Here is a 15,237-nt window from a genome sequence, read left to right on the forward strand (position 1 = left end):
CATAAATATTCTTTTAGTAGGAACCTAAGGCATATCACCTAATGAAAACCAGCAGGATTTGTGTATTGAGAGGAGTGCTAAGAGAAACCAGGTAGCTAGCAAAGAAAGGAAGAATGTCATAGTCTTTATCTTTGCTGTATTTTTTTGCTTGTTCATTAGTTGTATCATATTCACTGTAGGTCTGTAGGGTGCCAGGTCCAGGAGTTAACCCTTTGACCTTCATAACCACTCCAGATTTCTCAGAGATTGAGTCTGGTTTGGGTCCATGACTTCCAAAATGTTAGTACTTACCACATTGGAGAGAATAATTTATTTGTAGATTTTCTCAATGGGAATCTTCTTTGTCTTTACTTGAAAATAGTTCTATAGGAAAACGTATGAGTTTCTAATAAAAGTTTTAGGGATATTGAAATGTGTTACCCCACTGTTTTATTTAAACTTGTAGACCTTGGTGAAGAAGGGGCTAAAGGAGGGAGAATCATGGTCCTTACTTATAAAATCTCTGCTGAGAAAAAAATGTATGTAGATTTTTAAAAATTAGGCTTGTAGGGTCCATAAATTTGCTGTGCATTTCCCCATAGATATGAAAAGTTTTATTAGCTCAGAAAATACAGGCCTTTCTACAGTGCTGTGTAGCAGCATTTTAGGTGCTCCTTGAAAGGCTTTCCTCTAGGGTAAGTTACAGCATAAACTTCTTTCAGGCAAAACCTTCCCCCTGCCCCCACCAGGGCCCTAATATACCTATCTAGCTATCTCCTGTGTTTCTGCCATTCATACCCCACAGTCTGGAGATACCAAGCTGTGTGAGATTCCAGATCCACCGTGTTTTGCCATGTCCTCCTCTCACTTGTGAGTCTGCAAATGCTAATCCCTCTGCTCTGGCTGCCTTTGTCTAGGCTGCCAGCAAGAGGAATTGCTATTCTTCTAGCTGTTCCTCTCTCTCAGGACTTACTCTGTTAGCTTCCAAGTCTAAGTGGCTTCTCATCTGGCTCTTAAATACTTTCTCTGCTGTGGTCTGTGGTTATTTATCTCACTGTGTTGTGGCTGTCTGTATATTTCTTGGACCTCTCCTTATCAACTGTGAGCACCTGAAGGATGGATTGATCTTCACTTATCAACTGTGAGCACCTGAAGGATGGATTGGATTCATCTTCACTTGTCACTCAGTGACATCTCAATCACTCCACCAGATTATTCCCAAAAAGGTTGCTATAGTGTTTGCTTGTTTTCCTTAGAAAATAGGACCACACTTAAAATGCAGAATAGATATGAATTATTTGTCCATAACTGTACAGTACCCTATTTCAGTATTTATTTTTGCTTTTTCAGTCTTTTTTTTCCCTGCATTTGAATCTAGTTGTAAGCATAGTATGGATCTTATCATACGCATTAAAGCAGATTTTCTTTGCTGCTGCTTGATCTTCATAGTTCTTTAAATAATTTCACCAAGTGGATATAGTATAATATACATATACATTTCTTTACCTTTGCATATTTAGTTTTTCCCCCAATTTTTAATACATATGGCTGTTATAATGATAGATTATATACATTAACAAATTAAAAATGCCAGAATCAAAAAATCAAGTGATAGGGCATGCTAAATTTGAGGACACAGTTATTAGGCTGTATGGGAGATACCATGTAGTCAGGCTCACAGGCAGGTCCAGGACAGGGGGCAGAAGCTTATAGTCACAGACAGGAACCCTGGCTTTTATAAGTGTTTCCTCCCTTCCATTTTGACATGTTGTAACATCTAAGTAAAGAAACAGTGTGGGCCAGAGGAAGGAGCCAAGAATTTTGATTCACAAGGTCCTCTTCATCTATACAGAGGATGTCTGTGCCATATGGTTCTTATAAGAATCAAATGAAATCTGGAGCACCTGGTGCCTCAGTCAGTTAAGCATCTGACTTGATTTCAGTTCAGGTCATGGTTTGTGAGTTCGAGCCCTTGTATCAGGCTGTGTGCTGACAGCACAGAGCCTGCTTGGGATTCTCTGTCTCCCTCTCTCTGTGCTTCCCCCCGATCCCCCCCCCCCCCAAATAAATAAACTTTAAGAAAAAGAATCAAATGAAATCTAACAAATGGAAGTGGGTAGATTTGTGGGATCCTTACTGTGGGCTAGGCACTGAAATTTTCTTGTATTATGTCATCAAATCCTTAGAGCAACCCTGTAAGATAAGCTGAAAGAAGCTGAGTGACTTGCTTTAAGTCATACAGATAAGTGCAGTGATCCAAGCCCAGTTCTTCTGTATCTCATATTTCAAAGTCCTTTGTCCTGGAGAGACATCATCCCAACAGTTGAGTCCCTGTTGGCAGGAGGGCCAATTCCATAGTCTCTATACCAAGAAAAATTCAGAGAAGAGCATTTAGAAAAAGAACATATTGAGATATATTTTTTTTATTGACCAAGAGTTCATAAAGCTACTTAAATCTTTGATAAATAGTGAATGCAGTTGCCAAAACATGACTTCAAGATATGGCCTTGGCATGTGACAGGCAAAAGAAAGAAATGATGCTCTAGATGGAAAACTAACCAAGATCTCATGATAGAATGGATGGATAGAGCATCAGTAAAAGCAGACCTTTGCAAAGAATTAGGCTGGATTACATCCCAGAAGCTATGGCATTTCTAAGGAGATGCAAGTGTAACAGAGCTGGAAGGAAAGAGGGAGAGGCCAGTGGTCCTTCTAGCAATGTGAGGAGGAACCAGAATGAGATATAAACCAGGGCTGAGAGACACATTGGGAGATGATCTGCAATCTTTTAGCCAATAGGAAAGGAAGTATCATATTGCAGAAGGAGATTTGACAAGATTTATTCATCTGTTGACACTTTTTTCCTAAAATATAAGTCACATTGTGTTAGAATATATCGTGTAGGGTTGGGAGCCTTTGTTTTGAAATGAGTTGTTTTGGGTTTGAAACCCTAGCCATGTGCCCTTGGACAAAGTTTTTTAAACTATCTGATCTTCATTTTATTCATCTGTAAAATGGGGAGAATAATAGTATGTAATGTTGATGGCATAGGTTGGGAGGATTAAATGAATTAATGTGTGTCAGTGGCTTAACACAGAGTAAATATAATGGTACAGAGTACTGTGTGTTTATCATTATCATGTCACACCCTGATTAAACATCTCCTCTTGATTTTCACTACTGTTGGATAATGTCCCAGACTCTTATAATCTTCTATGCTCTGGCCCCATTCCACTCTAATCTCTATGTCAAAGGTCCAAATGTCTTCAAGAGCCTGGTAAGCTGGGTGAGGCTGTGACAGACTGGGGGCCACATGTTCCATCAAGAGGGGGCACCTGCTGCGTTCTCTGGTAGCTCTTTACTTTCTGGGAAGGTGAGCCTAGTGTGGTTCCCTTTGAAGAGATGTCAGAAACCTGGACTTCACATGAAATCTCCTAGTTATGAAATGTGGACAGCTCAATCAAAATTCTAAGACCAGCAAAGCCCATCTGCAGGCTGGATAAGGGTGCCAGCTTGCACCTGCTGCTTCATGCCTTTCCCCAGCCTTGAAGACTGTTTACTTTTCCTCAGATAAACTTTATTACTTCATGCCTTAATGCTTTTTAGAAAAATGTTGAGTGTAGTTGACACACAAGGTTATATTAGTTTCAGGTGTATAACACAGTGATTCAACAAGTTTATACATTATGCTGTGTTTGCCACAAGCATAGCTACCATCTGTCCCGATACATTACTGTTACAATATCATTGACTATATTCCTTGTGCTGTGCCTTTTTATTTTCATAATTTACTCATTCCATAACTGGAAGCCTGTATTACCTACTCCCCTTAACTCATTTTGCCCAGCCCTTCACCCCTCTCACCTTTGGCAACCATCAGTTTGTTCTCTGTATTTATAGGTGTGCCTTAGTGCTTTTAGACATGCAGTCACTCTGCTTAGGTTGGCCTTGGTTCTTTCTCTCTTGAACTGGATTGTTCTTTTAGACTTGGCTCAACCTGCTTTCTCTGAACTAATTACTTCCTCCTTTGTGATACCAGAGAATTTCATAGAGCATTCTATTCTAGGGCTTAAGGCATTCATTTGGTTTTTTATTTAGATGTAATTATTGGGGCGCCTGGGTGGCTCGCTCAGTCTGTGGAGCATCTGACTTTGGCTCAGGTCATGATCTCATGGCTCATAAGTTCGAGCCCTGCATCAGGCTGTGTGCTGACAGCTCAGAGCCTGGAGCCTGCTTCAGATTCTGTTTCTCCCTCTCTCTCTCTGTCCCTTCCCCAATCACACTCTCTCTCTCTTTCAGAAATAAACAAACATTAAAAAAAATTTTTAAAGAAATAATTATTAAGCACCAGAATGCATACCAGCTATAGCCATAAACTGGAGTCCCTGCTCCACTGGTGCTTATATTCTGCTGTGGTGTTCATGTGTCAGTCCTCCCATGAGAAGGTGAGCTCCTTAAGGGCAGGGACCATGTTCTGTGTCTGGTTTCCTCAAATAAGCTCAGTTAGTCTGATACCAGGTATCAGTGTCCTTTTGCTGTGGTAACAAATTTCTGCAAATCTCCTGTCTTAAAGCAATAGAAGCTTATTATCTTATATTTATGGGGTTCAGTAGCCTTAAATGGGTCTCACTGGACTAAAATCAAGTGTCAGCAGGGCCGTGTTCCTTCTGGAGGCTCTTGGGGAGAATTTGTTTCTTGCCTTTCCCTGTTTCTAGTGGCCGCCTGCATTTCTTGGTTTGTGGCCACTTCCTTCATCTTCAAAGCAAGAGTGTAGCATCAGAGAGAGTAAATCTCTGACTATGACTTCCTTGTTTTTCTCCTTCTTCCACTCATAAGGACCCTTGTGATCACATTAGGCACACCTGGATACCCTAGAATACCCCAGGATGTCTTCTAATCTCAAGGTCAGTTGATTAGCAACTGATTCTACACTTGGAACCTTACTTTTCCCTTGTAATGTAATAAGACATATTTACAGGTTCTAGGGAACATACATAGTATGTAATCTTTGGGAAGGCCATTGTTCTGCCTATCACAGCTGGAAAGCCAAATGAATGAATGAATGAATGAATGGTGAATGATGAAGTAAACTCTCAGAGGGTGGGAACCAGTTGTGCAAAAGGCAGAAAAAATAGTAAATATCTCTGACCTGAAGGAGTTGATGATCACTTGGATTGGGGAGTGGTGGTGATTGGGGGTCTTCCAAACTTCCTTTCTCAGATTGAACATCTCAGACTCCTGTAAGCTTTCCTTGACATCCCAGATTAAGATCAGACCCTTGCTTTGTGCTCCCAAGGCAGCCTCCTTAGGAATACATCCTTACATTTGTGATGCTAGTTGAGTAAATGCCTTCCAGGGGCACCTGTGTGGCTCATTCGGTTGAGCATCCATCTCTTGTTTCAGCTCAGGTCATGATCTCAGGGTCAGGAAATCGAACCCTGCATTGGGCCATGCTAGGCCCTCCCGGTGGAACATGATGAAGATTTTCTCTCCCTCTACTGCTTGCGTACGCTGTCTCTCTCTGGAAAAAAAAAAAAAAAAAGGAAGAAAAGAACAATACTGAAAATTCAAAAGCTATTTATTTTATTTCAAAATAAGTAGTTTTAAAAAATTAAAAATAAAATAAATAAAAATAAATGCCTTCCACTAAATCTTACAGGTAATGCATACAATAAAATATATTTATCTTGTCTCTCAATGTGTAGCATTGAGCAGATGGCCTGGCATATGGTAAGTGTTCAAACTTTGTTGAGAGAGAAAACAAATGAATAAATAAATGAAGAAGTAGAGAAAAATTTAAAAATTTTTAATGTTTATTTTTGAGAGAAAGAGCATGAGTGGTGGGGAGGGGGCACAGAGAGAGAGGGAAACAGAATCTGAAGCAGGCTCTAGGCTCTGAGCTGTCAGCACAGAGCCCGACGCGGGGCTCGAACTCATGAACCATGAGATCATGACCTGAGTTGAAGTCGGACACTTAACCAACTGAGCCACCCAGGCACCCCATGGGACCATGGACTTTCTAACATGGCACCCAAATTGGGAGGGCGAGCAGATGTACTTTTATCTCATTGGGGAGCGAAGGGCATTTATCAGATTCTCAATGGAGTCCATGACCAAAAACATGGAAGAAGCACTGCTCAAAGTGTGCAGAGTTCAGAGATGAGAGTGTTTGGCCATAGTACAGAGAAGGAAGATGCTGTCCTGGGAAAGGCAGACTGACTTCTCCTTACTAATAAAGCTAACCAGGTTTTGTATATGTCTTCCCCCTCTAGGAGAAGAGAATGTGCTGTCCCTCCTGACCCAGGACTCGAACTCCAAATCTCGGCGGGGTATTTTAAGAAGAGCTGTTTTTTCTGAGGATCAGAGAAAGGCTCTGGAGAAAATGTTTCAGAAGCAGAAATATATCAGCAAAACAGACCGAAAGAAACTTGCCATCAGCTTGGGACTAAAGGAATCACAGGTACTAATGAGCAGGAAGATGTCCACTGCTCCTGATTTCTGAAGGAATACAATGAAACCCATGCGTTTGGCAAATATCTGTTGTACTAGGTATGGTGCTGGACCCTAAAGTGCTATTGAAATGATTTTCGCAATTTTTTAGTGGGTGGAAATACATATCACAATTCCTATTTGGAAATAGGTCCATTTGCTGAGAGGTCTAGGTTTTTGCATGCTTAAATCTTCCTAAATGAAGAGAAACACTAATGATGTGGCATTTGTATCATTAATTGTTTGCTCTAGTTTCAAAGTAGACTACATAATGTTCTACAAAAGCAGGAACCGATTTCCCTTTTTCTTCATTTCCAATCCCAAATCCATTCCCAAATGTGTGACTCATAAATATCTCTAACTAGATCTCATTACTCTGCATTTTGGGCTTATGTCAAGCACAGTAAAGTAGTTTCATAGTTGCAACACTTACAAACCTTTCTTGTACATTAAGCCACTAGTATTGGACTATTTAATCATTTTATAATCACCATGTGAAATAAGCACTGTAATCATTCTCATTTTCTAGATGAGAAAATGTAGAGAAGGGAACACAGATAGGTCTGATGTCACGTAGTGAAGCTGCTTGGGAATTGGGCTCTCACCCCAGGTTACCTGACTCTGGAGTTGTGTTCTCCTCCACCTGGTGCTATCCTGTATGGTTGTGCCGCATGTTCACTGCACAAGGCACTTGACTGAGAGGGATGGCAGCAGTTGAAATGTAGCAGGTAGTCCATCTGCCAAGCTGGCTTTTGTGATGCAAGGCTACAATCCACCTGGATTTTTTGAATTAGCTTCAAGGCACTGAAGTTGTTAGCACAGTCTCTGTGTTAACCACTGTGCTCACCTGTTCTTCCCTCGGTACAAATGACCTGGTTTCTAACTTTGGATTTTATTAAACCAGTTATTTTTGGATGAAACTCTCCTTAACCTTTCTTTCTTTCTCTTTAACTGCTTCCTTTCCCTAGGGAAGTGATCTGTCCCTCCCCCCACGCCCAACTGCTTCTAGTTGTGGGAAGCATTACGTGGTGTGGTAGAGTATAATTGGCCTGGATCAGCCAGTCTGTGCTTTCCTCATTGTGTGGTACTAATGAGGTCCCTAACCTTAATTGACCGCTCTATGCCTCAGTTTCTCACTTCAAAAACAGGGACAAATGTAGGAATTCTATGTCACTGAGCCATTCTGTGTATGTGATAGATAAATCAGCTGCGTGCAAGACACTGTGCGAAGTGGGCAGCAAGGAGTGTTGATAAGGACTGATTGAGATACACTCTTCGCACGCAGGAATTTACATGAGCAGCTGGAAAAATGAAGCAGAAGGTCATGAACAGTTAGATAATAACAGTTAGATAATATTGTCTCCTATGTTATGAGACAGTAACATAGGAGACATCACCTGGAAGGTTAGATATACTGCCAAATAAAGGAGCTAGGTCAGTGGTCCTCAAAGTTACGTATCTCTCTGGAGCCTTATGTTAATCTCCATGTCTGGGGAGGACAGCCATATGACTGGTCCCTATACCCATGGGGAGTCTAGTGATGGAACTGTCTCATCCTTAGAGGAATTGTTGGGCCTGACTAAGGAGGCACAGAAGCTCAGTAGGACCCACCTGCGTCTCACTGATATGGATAAAAGTCTCCAGAGTTAGAGGGGAGAAACTGTGCAGGTTGGGGAGGTTGAGTCAGAACTTGAAGTAAGTGTTAAAACAGGAAACGTGGCTAGGTTTGATCTCACAGTGCTCTGAGACCATGTGAACATCTTTGATAGTACATGTCATCTTTTTTTTTTTTTAAGTTTTTAATGCTTATCTATTTTTGAGAGAGAGAGAGAGAGGGAGAGTGTGAGCGCTAGCGGGGAGGGGCAGAGAGAAAGAGGGAGACAGAGAATTAAAAGCAGGGTCTGCGCTATCTGTGCAAAGCCCAGTGTGGGACTTGCACGTTGAGAACCGTGAGATCCTGACCTGAGCCAAAGTTGAGTCGGTTGGACGTCCAACTGACTGAGCCACCCAGGCACCCCAGTACATATCATCTTCTTAAGAACAGACTATTGGAAAGGGGATGCAGCAGGCATATCAGAGAATATTTACGAGGGGATGACCATAATCTGTCCGTTCCAAGAAAACAAACTTTTCCTTGTTTGTATGTTATCGTCCAGTTCTCATTCACAGGTGTATAGTGTTACATAGTTGATTGTATTGTTTTTAAAATTCAAGTGCCTGAGGAATGAATACTTTTTATGTCACTGAATTTGGTGAACATCTCAGAAGTAATTTCACATTTTCTTATTTGCATATACATCTAACTACACAATTAACACATGGCATTTCAAACAAAGGGGAAATTGGTAAAGTTAAAAATGAAAACTCATCTCCTCCCTTTCCAACCCAACTCCTTCATTTGCTACTGTCATTTATAAATGGCTCTTGTTTTAATTTCTTTGATGAACCATGTATTATCTTTTTCTTTAAAATAAATGAACACAAACGCACCATGATTACCATGTGTCCTTACATTTGATGTCATTTATCTTCACAGGGACCCTATGAGGAATCTACTTTGATTTTATAATAAGGACCTAGAATTGAGACCCAGAATTGTGTGTGCATGTGTATGTGTTTCTCCTTAACTGCTTCCTTTCCCTAGGAAATATATATATATATATACATATATATATATATCAAGATATATGTAGGAAATAATCCCATTTATATATATATGAATATATAAAAATATATATAATATAAATAAATAAATATATTTTATATAAATAATATTATATAATAAAATAAATAAATAATAAATAAATAATAAATTAAATGAATAAATAACATAAAAATAATATTTAATTATAAATAATATAAATATATTTATATAAATAAAATATATAAATATATTTATAAATATATATAAATATATATAAATAAATATATATAAATATATAAATAAAAAATATATAAATGGGATTATTCCCTACATATATCTTGATTTTCTGAAGGAGAGGACAAATAATCTGTGTTACCAACACCCAGATCAAGCAGTAGAACCCTATCACCAGGCCAGTAGTCCCTTGCAGATTCCCTCCCGGTTACTGTTTCCTTTTCTGAGACTACCCACTATCATGGCTTCTAACAACATAGATTAGTTTTGCCTATTTGGGGGTAGTTTATATAAACAGAATCATTCGGTACAAATTCTATGGTATATGGCTTCTTTTCCTTAATATTGTGTTTGTGAGATTCATTCACATCTTTGCAAGCAGTAGTAGCTCATCGGGACTCATGGCTGTGTAGTATTCCATCACACGGTTTACCACAGTTTATCCATCCTCATGGTGGGTGTTTGGATTGCTCCCACTTTTTAGCTATTGTCTGTATTATTTGTAGCAGTTATTGTAGCTGTTATCAAAATAGTTGGAATATTATAGTTAGTGACATTTTCTTGTTACAGCCGTTGCAGACTCTCCAAGTTGGTGGTTTCTTTCATTGTGGTAAAATATACATAACATAAAATTTATGATTTTAACCTTTTTTGAGGGTACAGTTTAGTGGCATCAGGTACTTAGTTCATGTTGTTGCACAGTCATGACTACCTTCAGTCTCCAGAACTTTTTTCATCTTGTAAAACTGAAACTCTGTATCCATTATGCAGTGACTCCCCATTTCTCCCTCAGTCCAGCCCCTAGCAACCACCACTTTCTGTCCCTATGATTTGACTGTTCTAGGTACTTTCAAATGAATCATTTGTATTTGTCCTTTTGTGATTGGTTGATTTCACTTAGCATATCTTCAGGGTTCATCCATGTTGTAGCACGTGTCAGAATTTCCTTACCTTTTAAAGCTGAATAATATTCCATTGTATGGATATACCACATTTGTTTATGCATTCACCCATCAGTGGACATTTTGGTTGCTTCTGCCTTTTGGCTATTATGAATAATGCATGAACATGGATCACAAATATCTCTTTGAGTCTCTGGTTTTAATTCTTTAAAGTAGTTTGTGGCTTTTTCATGTTTGTGGTATCTTTATTTACACAGAAATTTCTCATTTTTATATTGTCAGCTCTATTTTTTTCTTCTGTGGCCTTAATGTTTTATGTCATGCTTAAAAAAAAATTCACCTCTCCATGACTGTGATGATATCTTCTAGTTTTTTCTAAAACTTTTATACTTTTGTTTTTGTGTTTAGCTGTTTAATCCATTTGGAAATTGTTTTTGTATTTGTTGAGAGGTAGAACTTTTCATTTATGATTTTCCCCAAATATGTACCTTTGTTTCAATACTGTTGATTGTGAAGGAACTTTTTTGATGTTTTTTTTTTTTTCACTGAGATATCACCCAGAAACAACTCTTGATATGCAGAAAAGTGACGGGAAAAAGAAAATAATGAATGTGGCACCAGTGGGCACAAATAAATGTCTTAGTGAAAGCCCACTAGAAATACTTGGCAGGCTTTCTAGGAGTAAATGTTCACCACAAATAATAAATGAGTTCATGAATAGAACCAAATGCTCTGGTATGTACACATTAGTACTGTTTTCTTATGAAAAGCCTTAACCACAGGATTGTAACTGAGATGGCAGTCTTTTGGACTCACTTGCCTGGGGTCAGGTTCTTTGTAGCCATTTTGAAATTGCCAGTCAGGTTGAAAGAATGAAGAAATTGTTTTACCAATCTGAAAAGACCACCTCAATTTTTTCCTTCATTGGGAGAAATACTTGGTAATACTTCAATGATTTTTTTTTTATGTAGAATTTTCTAGTTTTTGTTTTAAAAATAGAAATCCACTAAATTGTTCATGTAAAGATGCAGTGTAATGCTCAGGAAAATAATGTGATTGGATTTTGAGATGTCAGGAAACCTGTTGTGAAGTTTTCTGACCAGGCACAGTTGACTATGTAGCAGATAAAGACAGAAGTTAGTAGTAAAGACAGACTCCAGTAGGGTGAGGTGGAATATGGCTCAAATTAGAAACCACTATCATAAGTACAATTGGTTGCTGTTTATTGAGCCTAATTCTTCAAGTTTGATAAATCCTTAGACTAATCAAACTTGGAAACTGTATAAAGCCTGGAATTGATCAAAACATTATAAAATGTATTCTTAATTTAGTTTTCTAGAAATTCCTGATGAAATCTAAATGTTATAAGAGCCTGGGCACTGGAGTAGCACAGTCTTGGATTCTGTTCTAAGTGCTTCCATTTTACTAGCTCTATGACTTTGAACTGGTTTATCACTCTGAACCCCAGTTTTCATACGTGTGAAATGAGGACTTCTTGCATTCACCGTGAGGATTAAGTTATGTATTCGGCGTAACATGCATGCCTTGACACCTGGCACAAAATAAACATTATTACTAGTCAATGGCATTTCCTTTTTATAAATAAATTAGCATTGCCTAAATGATGTTTTAAACTATTGAGAGTTAAATCAGACATCATACTTGTAGGATGTAACCAATTTATCACAGTCGTTTTGTTTCATAAGTGTGTGGATATTATGCTAAAGTAATTTCTCAGATATTTTTGAAGGAGCCCAGTGAAAAGTGATAAGGACTTTGCTAGGCTGGCTGTCATAATAAGGTATTTCATAGAAGGTACACTAGGAGAAATTAAAGTTTAAAATACTGAAGTGAAGTAACATGGAATAAGTGATCGTTTTGTCCAATTATTTTGTCAATAGGTGAAAATTTGGTTTCAGAACAGAAGAATGAAATGGCGGAATTCCAAAGAGAAAGAAGTGCTTTCCAACAGGTGTATCCAAGAAGTAGGCCTTCAAGAGGATCCTCTCTCACGGTCTGCTCTGGGGTTCCCTTCTCCATGTCCTTCGCTCTGGGAAGTCTCCCAACAGCACTCAAGTCCAAGATGGAGGGAGAATTCGCCAGAACCTTCAGAAAGACTGATCCAGGAGAGTTCAGGCGCACGGCCCCCAGAAGCAAATTCACTCCAGGGTGCCTTGTATTTGTGTTCTGAAGAAGCTGGAGACAAGGGTGTACTTACTGGGGCTGTCTGAATAGAAGCCTTCCTCCTTGTTAATTTGAAAAGGACGCCTAACTAATAATATTTTGACTCTAAAGCCAGCTAGCTTGTGCCTCATCAGTGCCTAAAACATAATATCTTTGGAGTGATGCACGAACTAATGCTTTAGGAAGTCCTCTCCAGTGTTCTCTTGTTTGGCTCCCAGACTCAGGCTTAATTTTTAATTTGTAAGTGGAATAGAATCTCCCAGAGAGTACAATGGAACTGAAAAGAATTGAGAGGTATATAGTTGGGCTCAGTCCCTACTCTGAGTGCGTGTATATACGTGCGTGTCTCTATGTGTGTATATATATAAATATTCATGGACATGCATCAGTAGGCGCTAGTTCCTCTTTAAATATTGCATCGAGCAAATTCATTTCCTTTTATTTGAGGAAAAACCAACTGTTGACTGAATGCAATTAATTTCTTGAAAATAATGTAAAATTTGGATTTTAGCCCAAATTTTCATATCACAAGAACATGTTTTTAAAAATTCTCTATTTCCTGGTTTCTTTTAGAATCTAGCTATCGAATTTTAACAGTTCAGCTCAGCTGTCCTAATCGAATAAGCCACTGTTAGATACATACACCGAAAGCATATACTTAAAATTAACACAACAAGCAAACTATAAGAATTTCTGAATGATACTGTTAGTACCCTTAATTTTCCAAGTCTCTGGCCTTTATTAGGACATCAGTGAGTTACCCATTTAACTAACAGTTATCTTTTGATCTCTTCTCTGTAAGGATGGGCTTTAGTTAAGGTTTGCAAAACAAAACGCCTTTAAAGGCCTATGAGTGAATAAAGGGCATGGCCCACCTAAAAATATTTGAGTTTAATAATTTAAAAAATACTGTGTTGGGCACATGAAACATCCATGCCAAGCAGTTTTTGACCTCTGGCCAAGATTTAAGGAAGTGTCACAGTTCTTAAAATGTTCCCAACTGAACTTCAAAACACAATACTGATGGATTCTAGAGTGGATTTCTGTTTGCACTTCTAGTTATAGACTCAATTTTCCACTTAGGTGGTATACACCACATTTTTAGGTTATTTTTGTGTATTAACAGACACCACACAGATGTTTTATGTGTTTTGAGTATCCTGAAATAGTAGTATTATAAAATTGCATTTCTGGTAACGATTTGCTTAGTTAATCTGGAAATTTTTATTCTAGGTCCAAGAAAGAATTATGTTTCACTTTGAAGGAAATGAGGCAGAAAAAGGAAATGATGTGGTTTTGAACTTGGTTATTATTAATCTGTGGACAAGAAACATTATTAGAAGTTCATGATGTGGAATTTTGTTAGTGAGGAATCTGTGTAAAGAAAGTGGCTTCTAATTTGCTTACATTCCTAGTTATAGACTTTGAGGCTTTCGGGCTTAAAGAAGGTAATGTCTTAGAAGACAACAGTTTCAGTCAGCATCAAGAAATTATTTTGTGTGAACGTAATTTGAATTGGGGTATGCTAGCCTGTGCCTTTATCTCTAGATGTTTTACTTAAAAGTCCTCTCAAAAAAAGCTTGTCTCAGTGTCTCTGTGGGAAGTAGGAGCAGGGATCTGCTGACAACAATTTAAAACTTAAAACTCGTCTTTAAATGATTTATAGTATTGTTTCTTTCCTTTGTATAATGTTAACCTCGTTTACATATATTGGGTCCCTTTTTATGCTCTAGAGAGTGTGCTAAGCCTATTAAGGTGGATTAATTCATGACAGTCCTCATGACAATAGTCCTAGGAAGTAGGCACTGTTACTGCCAACATTCCTGTTGCCCAGATGAGGAAGAAGGGACAGGACGAAGGCAGTGTGGTTAGGGTGATGGCCCTAGGTCATGAGGTTAATGAATAGAGTTTGGACCCTGGCCATCAGGTTTCAAATCTTGAAATCTTACCAACCATATGGGGGTGCATACCACTGTAGAATGTATTCACAAGTTTATGGGATGCATTGTAAGACATACGTTTTGGGGATTACAGTAAGATTTATTAAAGAAATTCAGAAGCATTTTGTACTTTATGATCTCTTACTTGGGGAATGGTTTTCTTTCTGGTATTCTCTTCTCTGTTAACTTTGAAGTTTGAGGAAAGTAAAGAATTGCAGAAACCTTCAACTATCAAGCCTCTATAGACGATAGTCCCATAGGAGTGTTTAAGTGAAATGAAAATGTTTTTTTTTTTTTTCTTATTCATGGCTAAAAATTATGAAGTGCTTACCTATGGTTAATGGTTCTGGAGGATAACTTGAAGATCAGATGAGAGCAATCTGCTTCATGGCCATCTTATGACCCAGGTGTTAGATGTGGGTTAATTGGTGCTTAGATGATCTTCCCCCAGGGTTTCACCCCAAGCTCTGAGGCTCAGCAGAGGCTCCTCTCTGCAAGGTTGGCCTGATATTCAAATATACAGATAAATATTTTAATTGGTTTCTAGAATCAAGGCTTAGGAAAAGTATACTTTAGATGACTATATTAGGGATACTTAGAAAACACACACAAACATACACACATGGTGCACATACATATATGCCTCTTACTTTGCCTTTACTTACCTGAATTACTGGACAGAACCACTGAGCTTGATATTCTAATTGCAAGTATCTCCCTTTCTCTCTCTTTTATTCTAAAGTTTATTTATTTATTTTGGGAGAGAGAAAGCATGAGTGGGAGAGGGGCAGAGAGAGAGAGGGAGAGAGATAGAATCCCAAGCAGGCTTTAAGCTGTCAGCATGGAGCCTGATGCGGGACTTGAT

The 15,237-nt window shown here is 38.5% G+C and overlaps 1 protein-coding gene across 1 annotated transcript in view; it reads left to right on the forward strand.

Annotated features, from left to right (window-relative positions):
• The window catches only part of DBX2 (developing brain homeobox 2), a 35,158-nt gene extending 20,664 nt beyond the window's left edge, over positions 1–14,494 (forward strand). The window contains exons 3-4 of the mRNA XM_019419110.2: positions 6,252–6,439; positions 12,150–14,494. Of these exons, the coding sequence (XP_019274655.1) occupies positions 6,252–6,439; positions 12,150–12,479 (518 nt within the window). The 3' untranslated portion in view covers positions 12,480–14,494. The remainder of the gene's footprint in view (positions 1–6,251; positions 6,440–12,149) is intronic.
• Positions 14,495–15,237: the final 743 nt, after the last annotated feature.

The sequence above is a fragment of the Panthera pardus genome, unplaced genomic scaffold, assembly GCF_024362965.1.
Source record: "Panthera pardus isolate Hobbes unplaced genomic scaffold, ASM2436296v1 HiC_scaffold_6, whole genome shotgun sequence".
Lineage (NCBI taxonomy): Eukaryota > Metazoa > Chordata > Mammalia > Carnivora > Felidae > Panthera > Panthera pardus.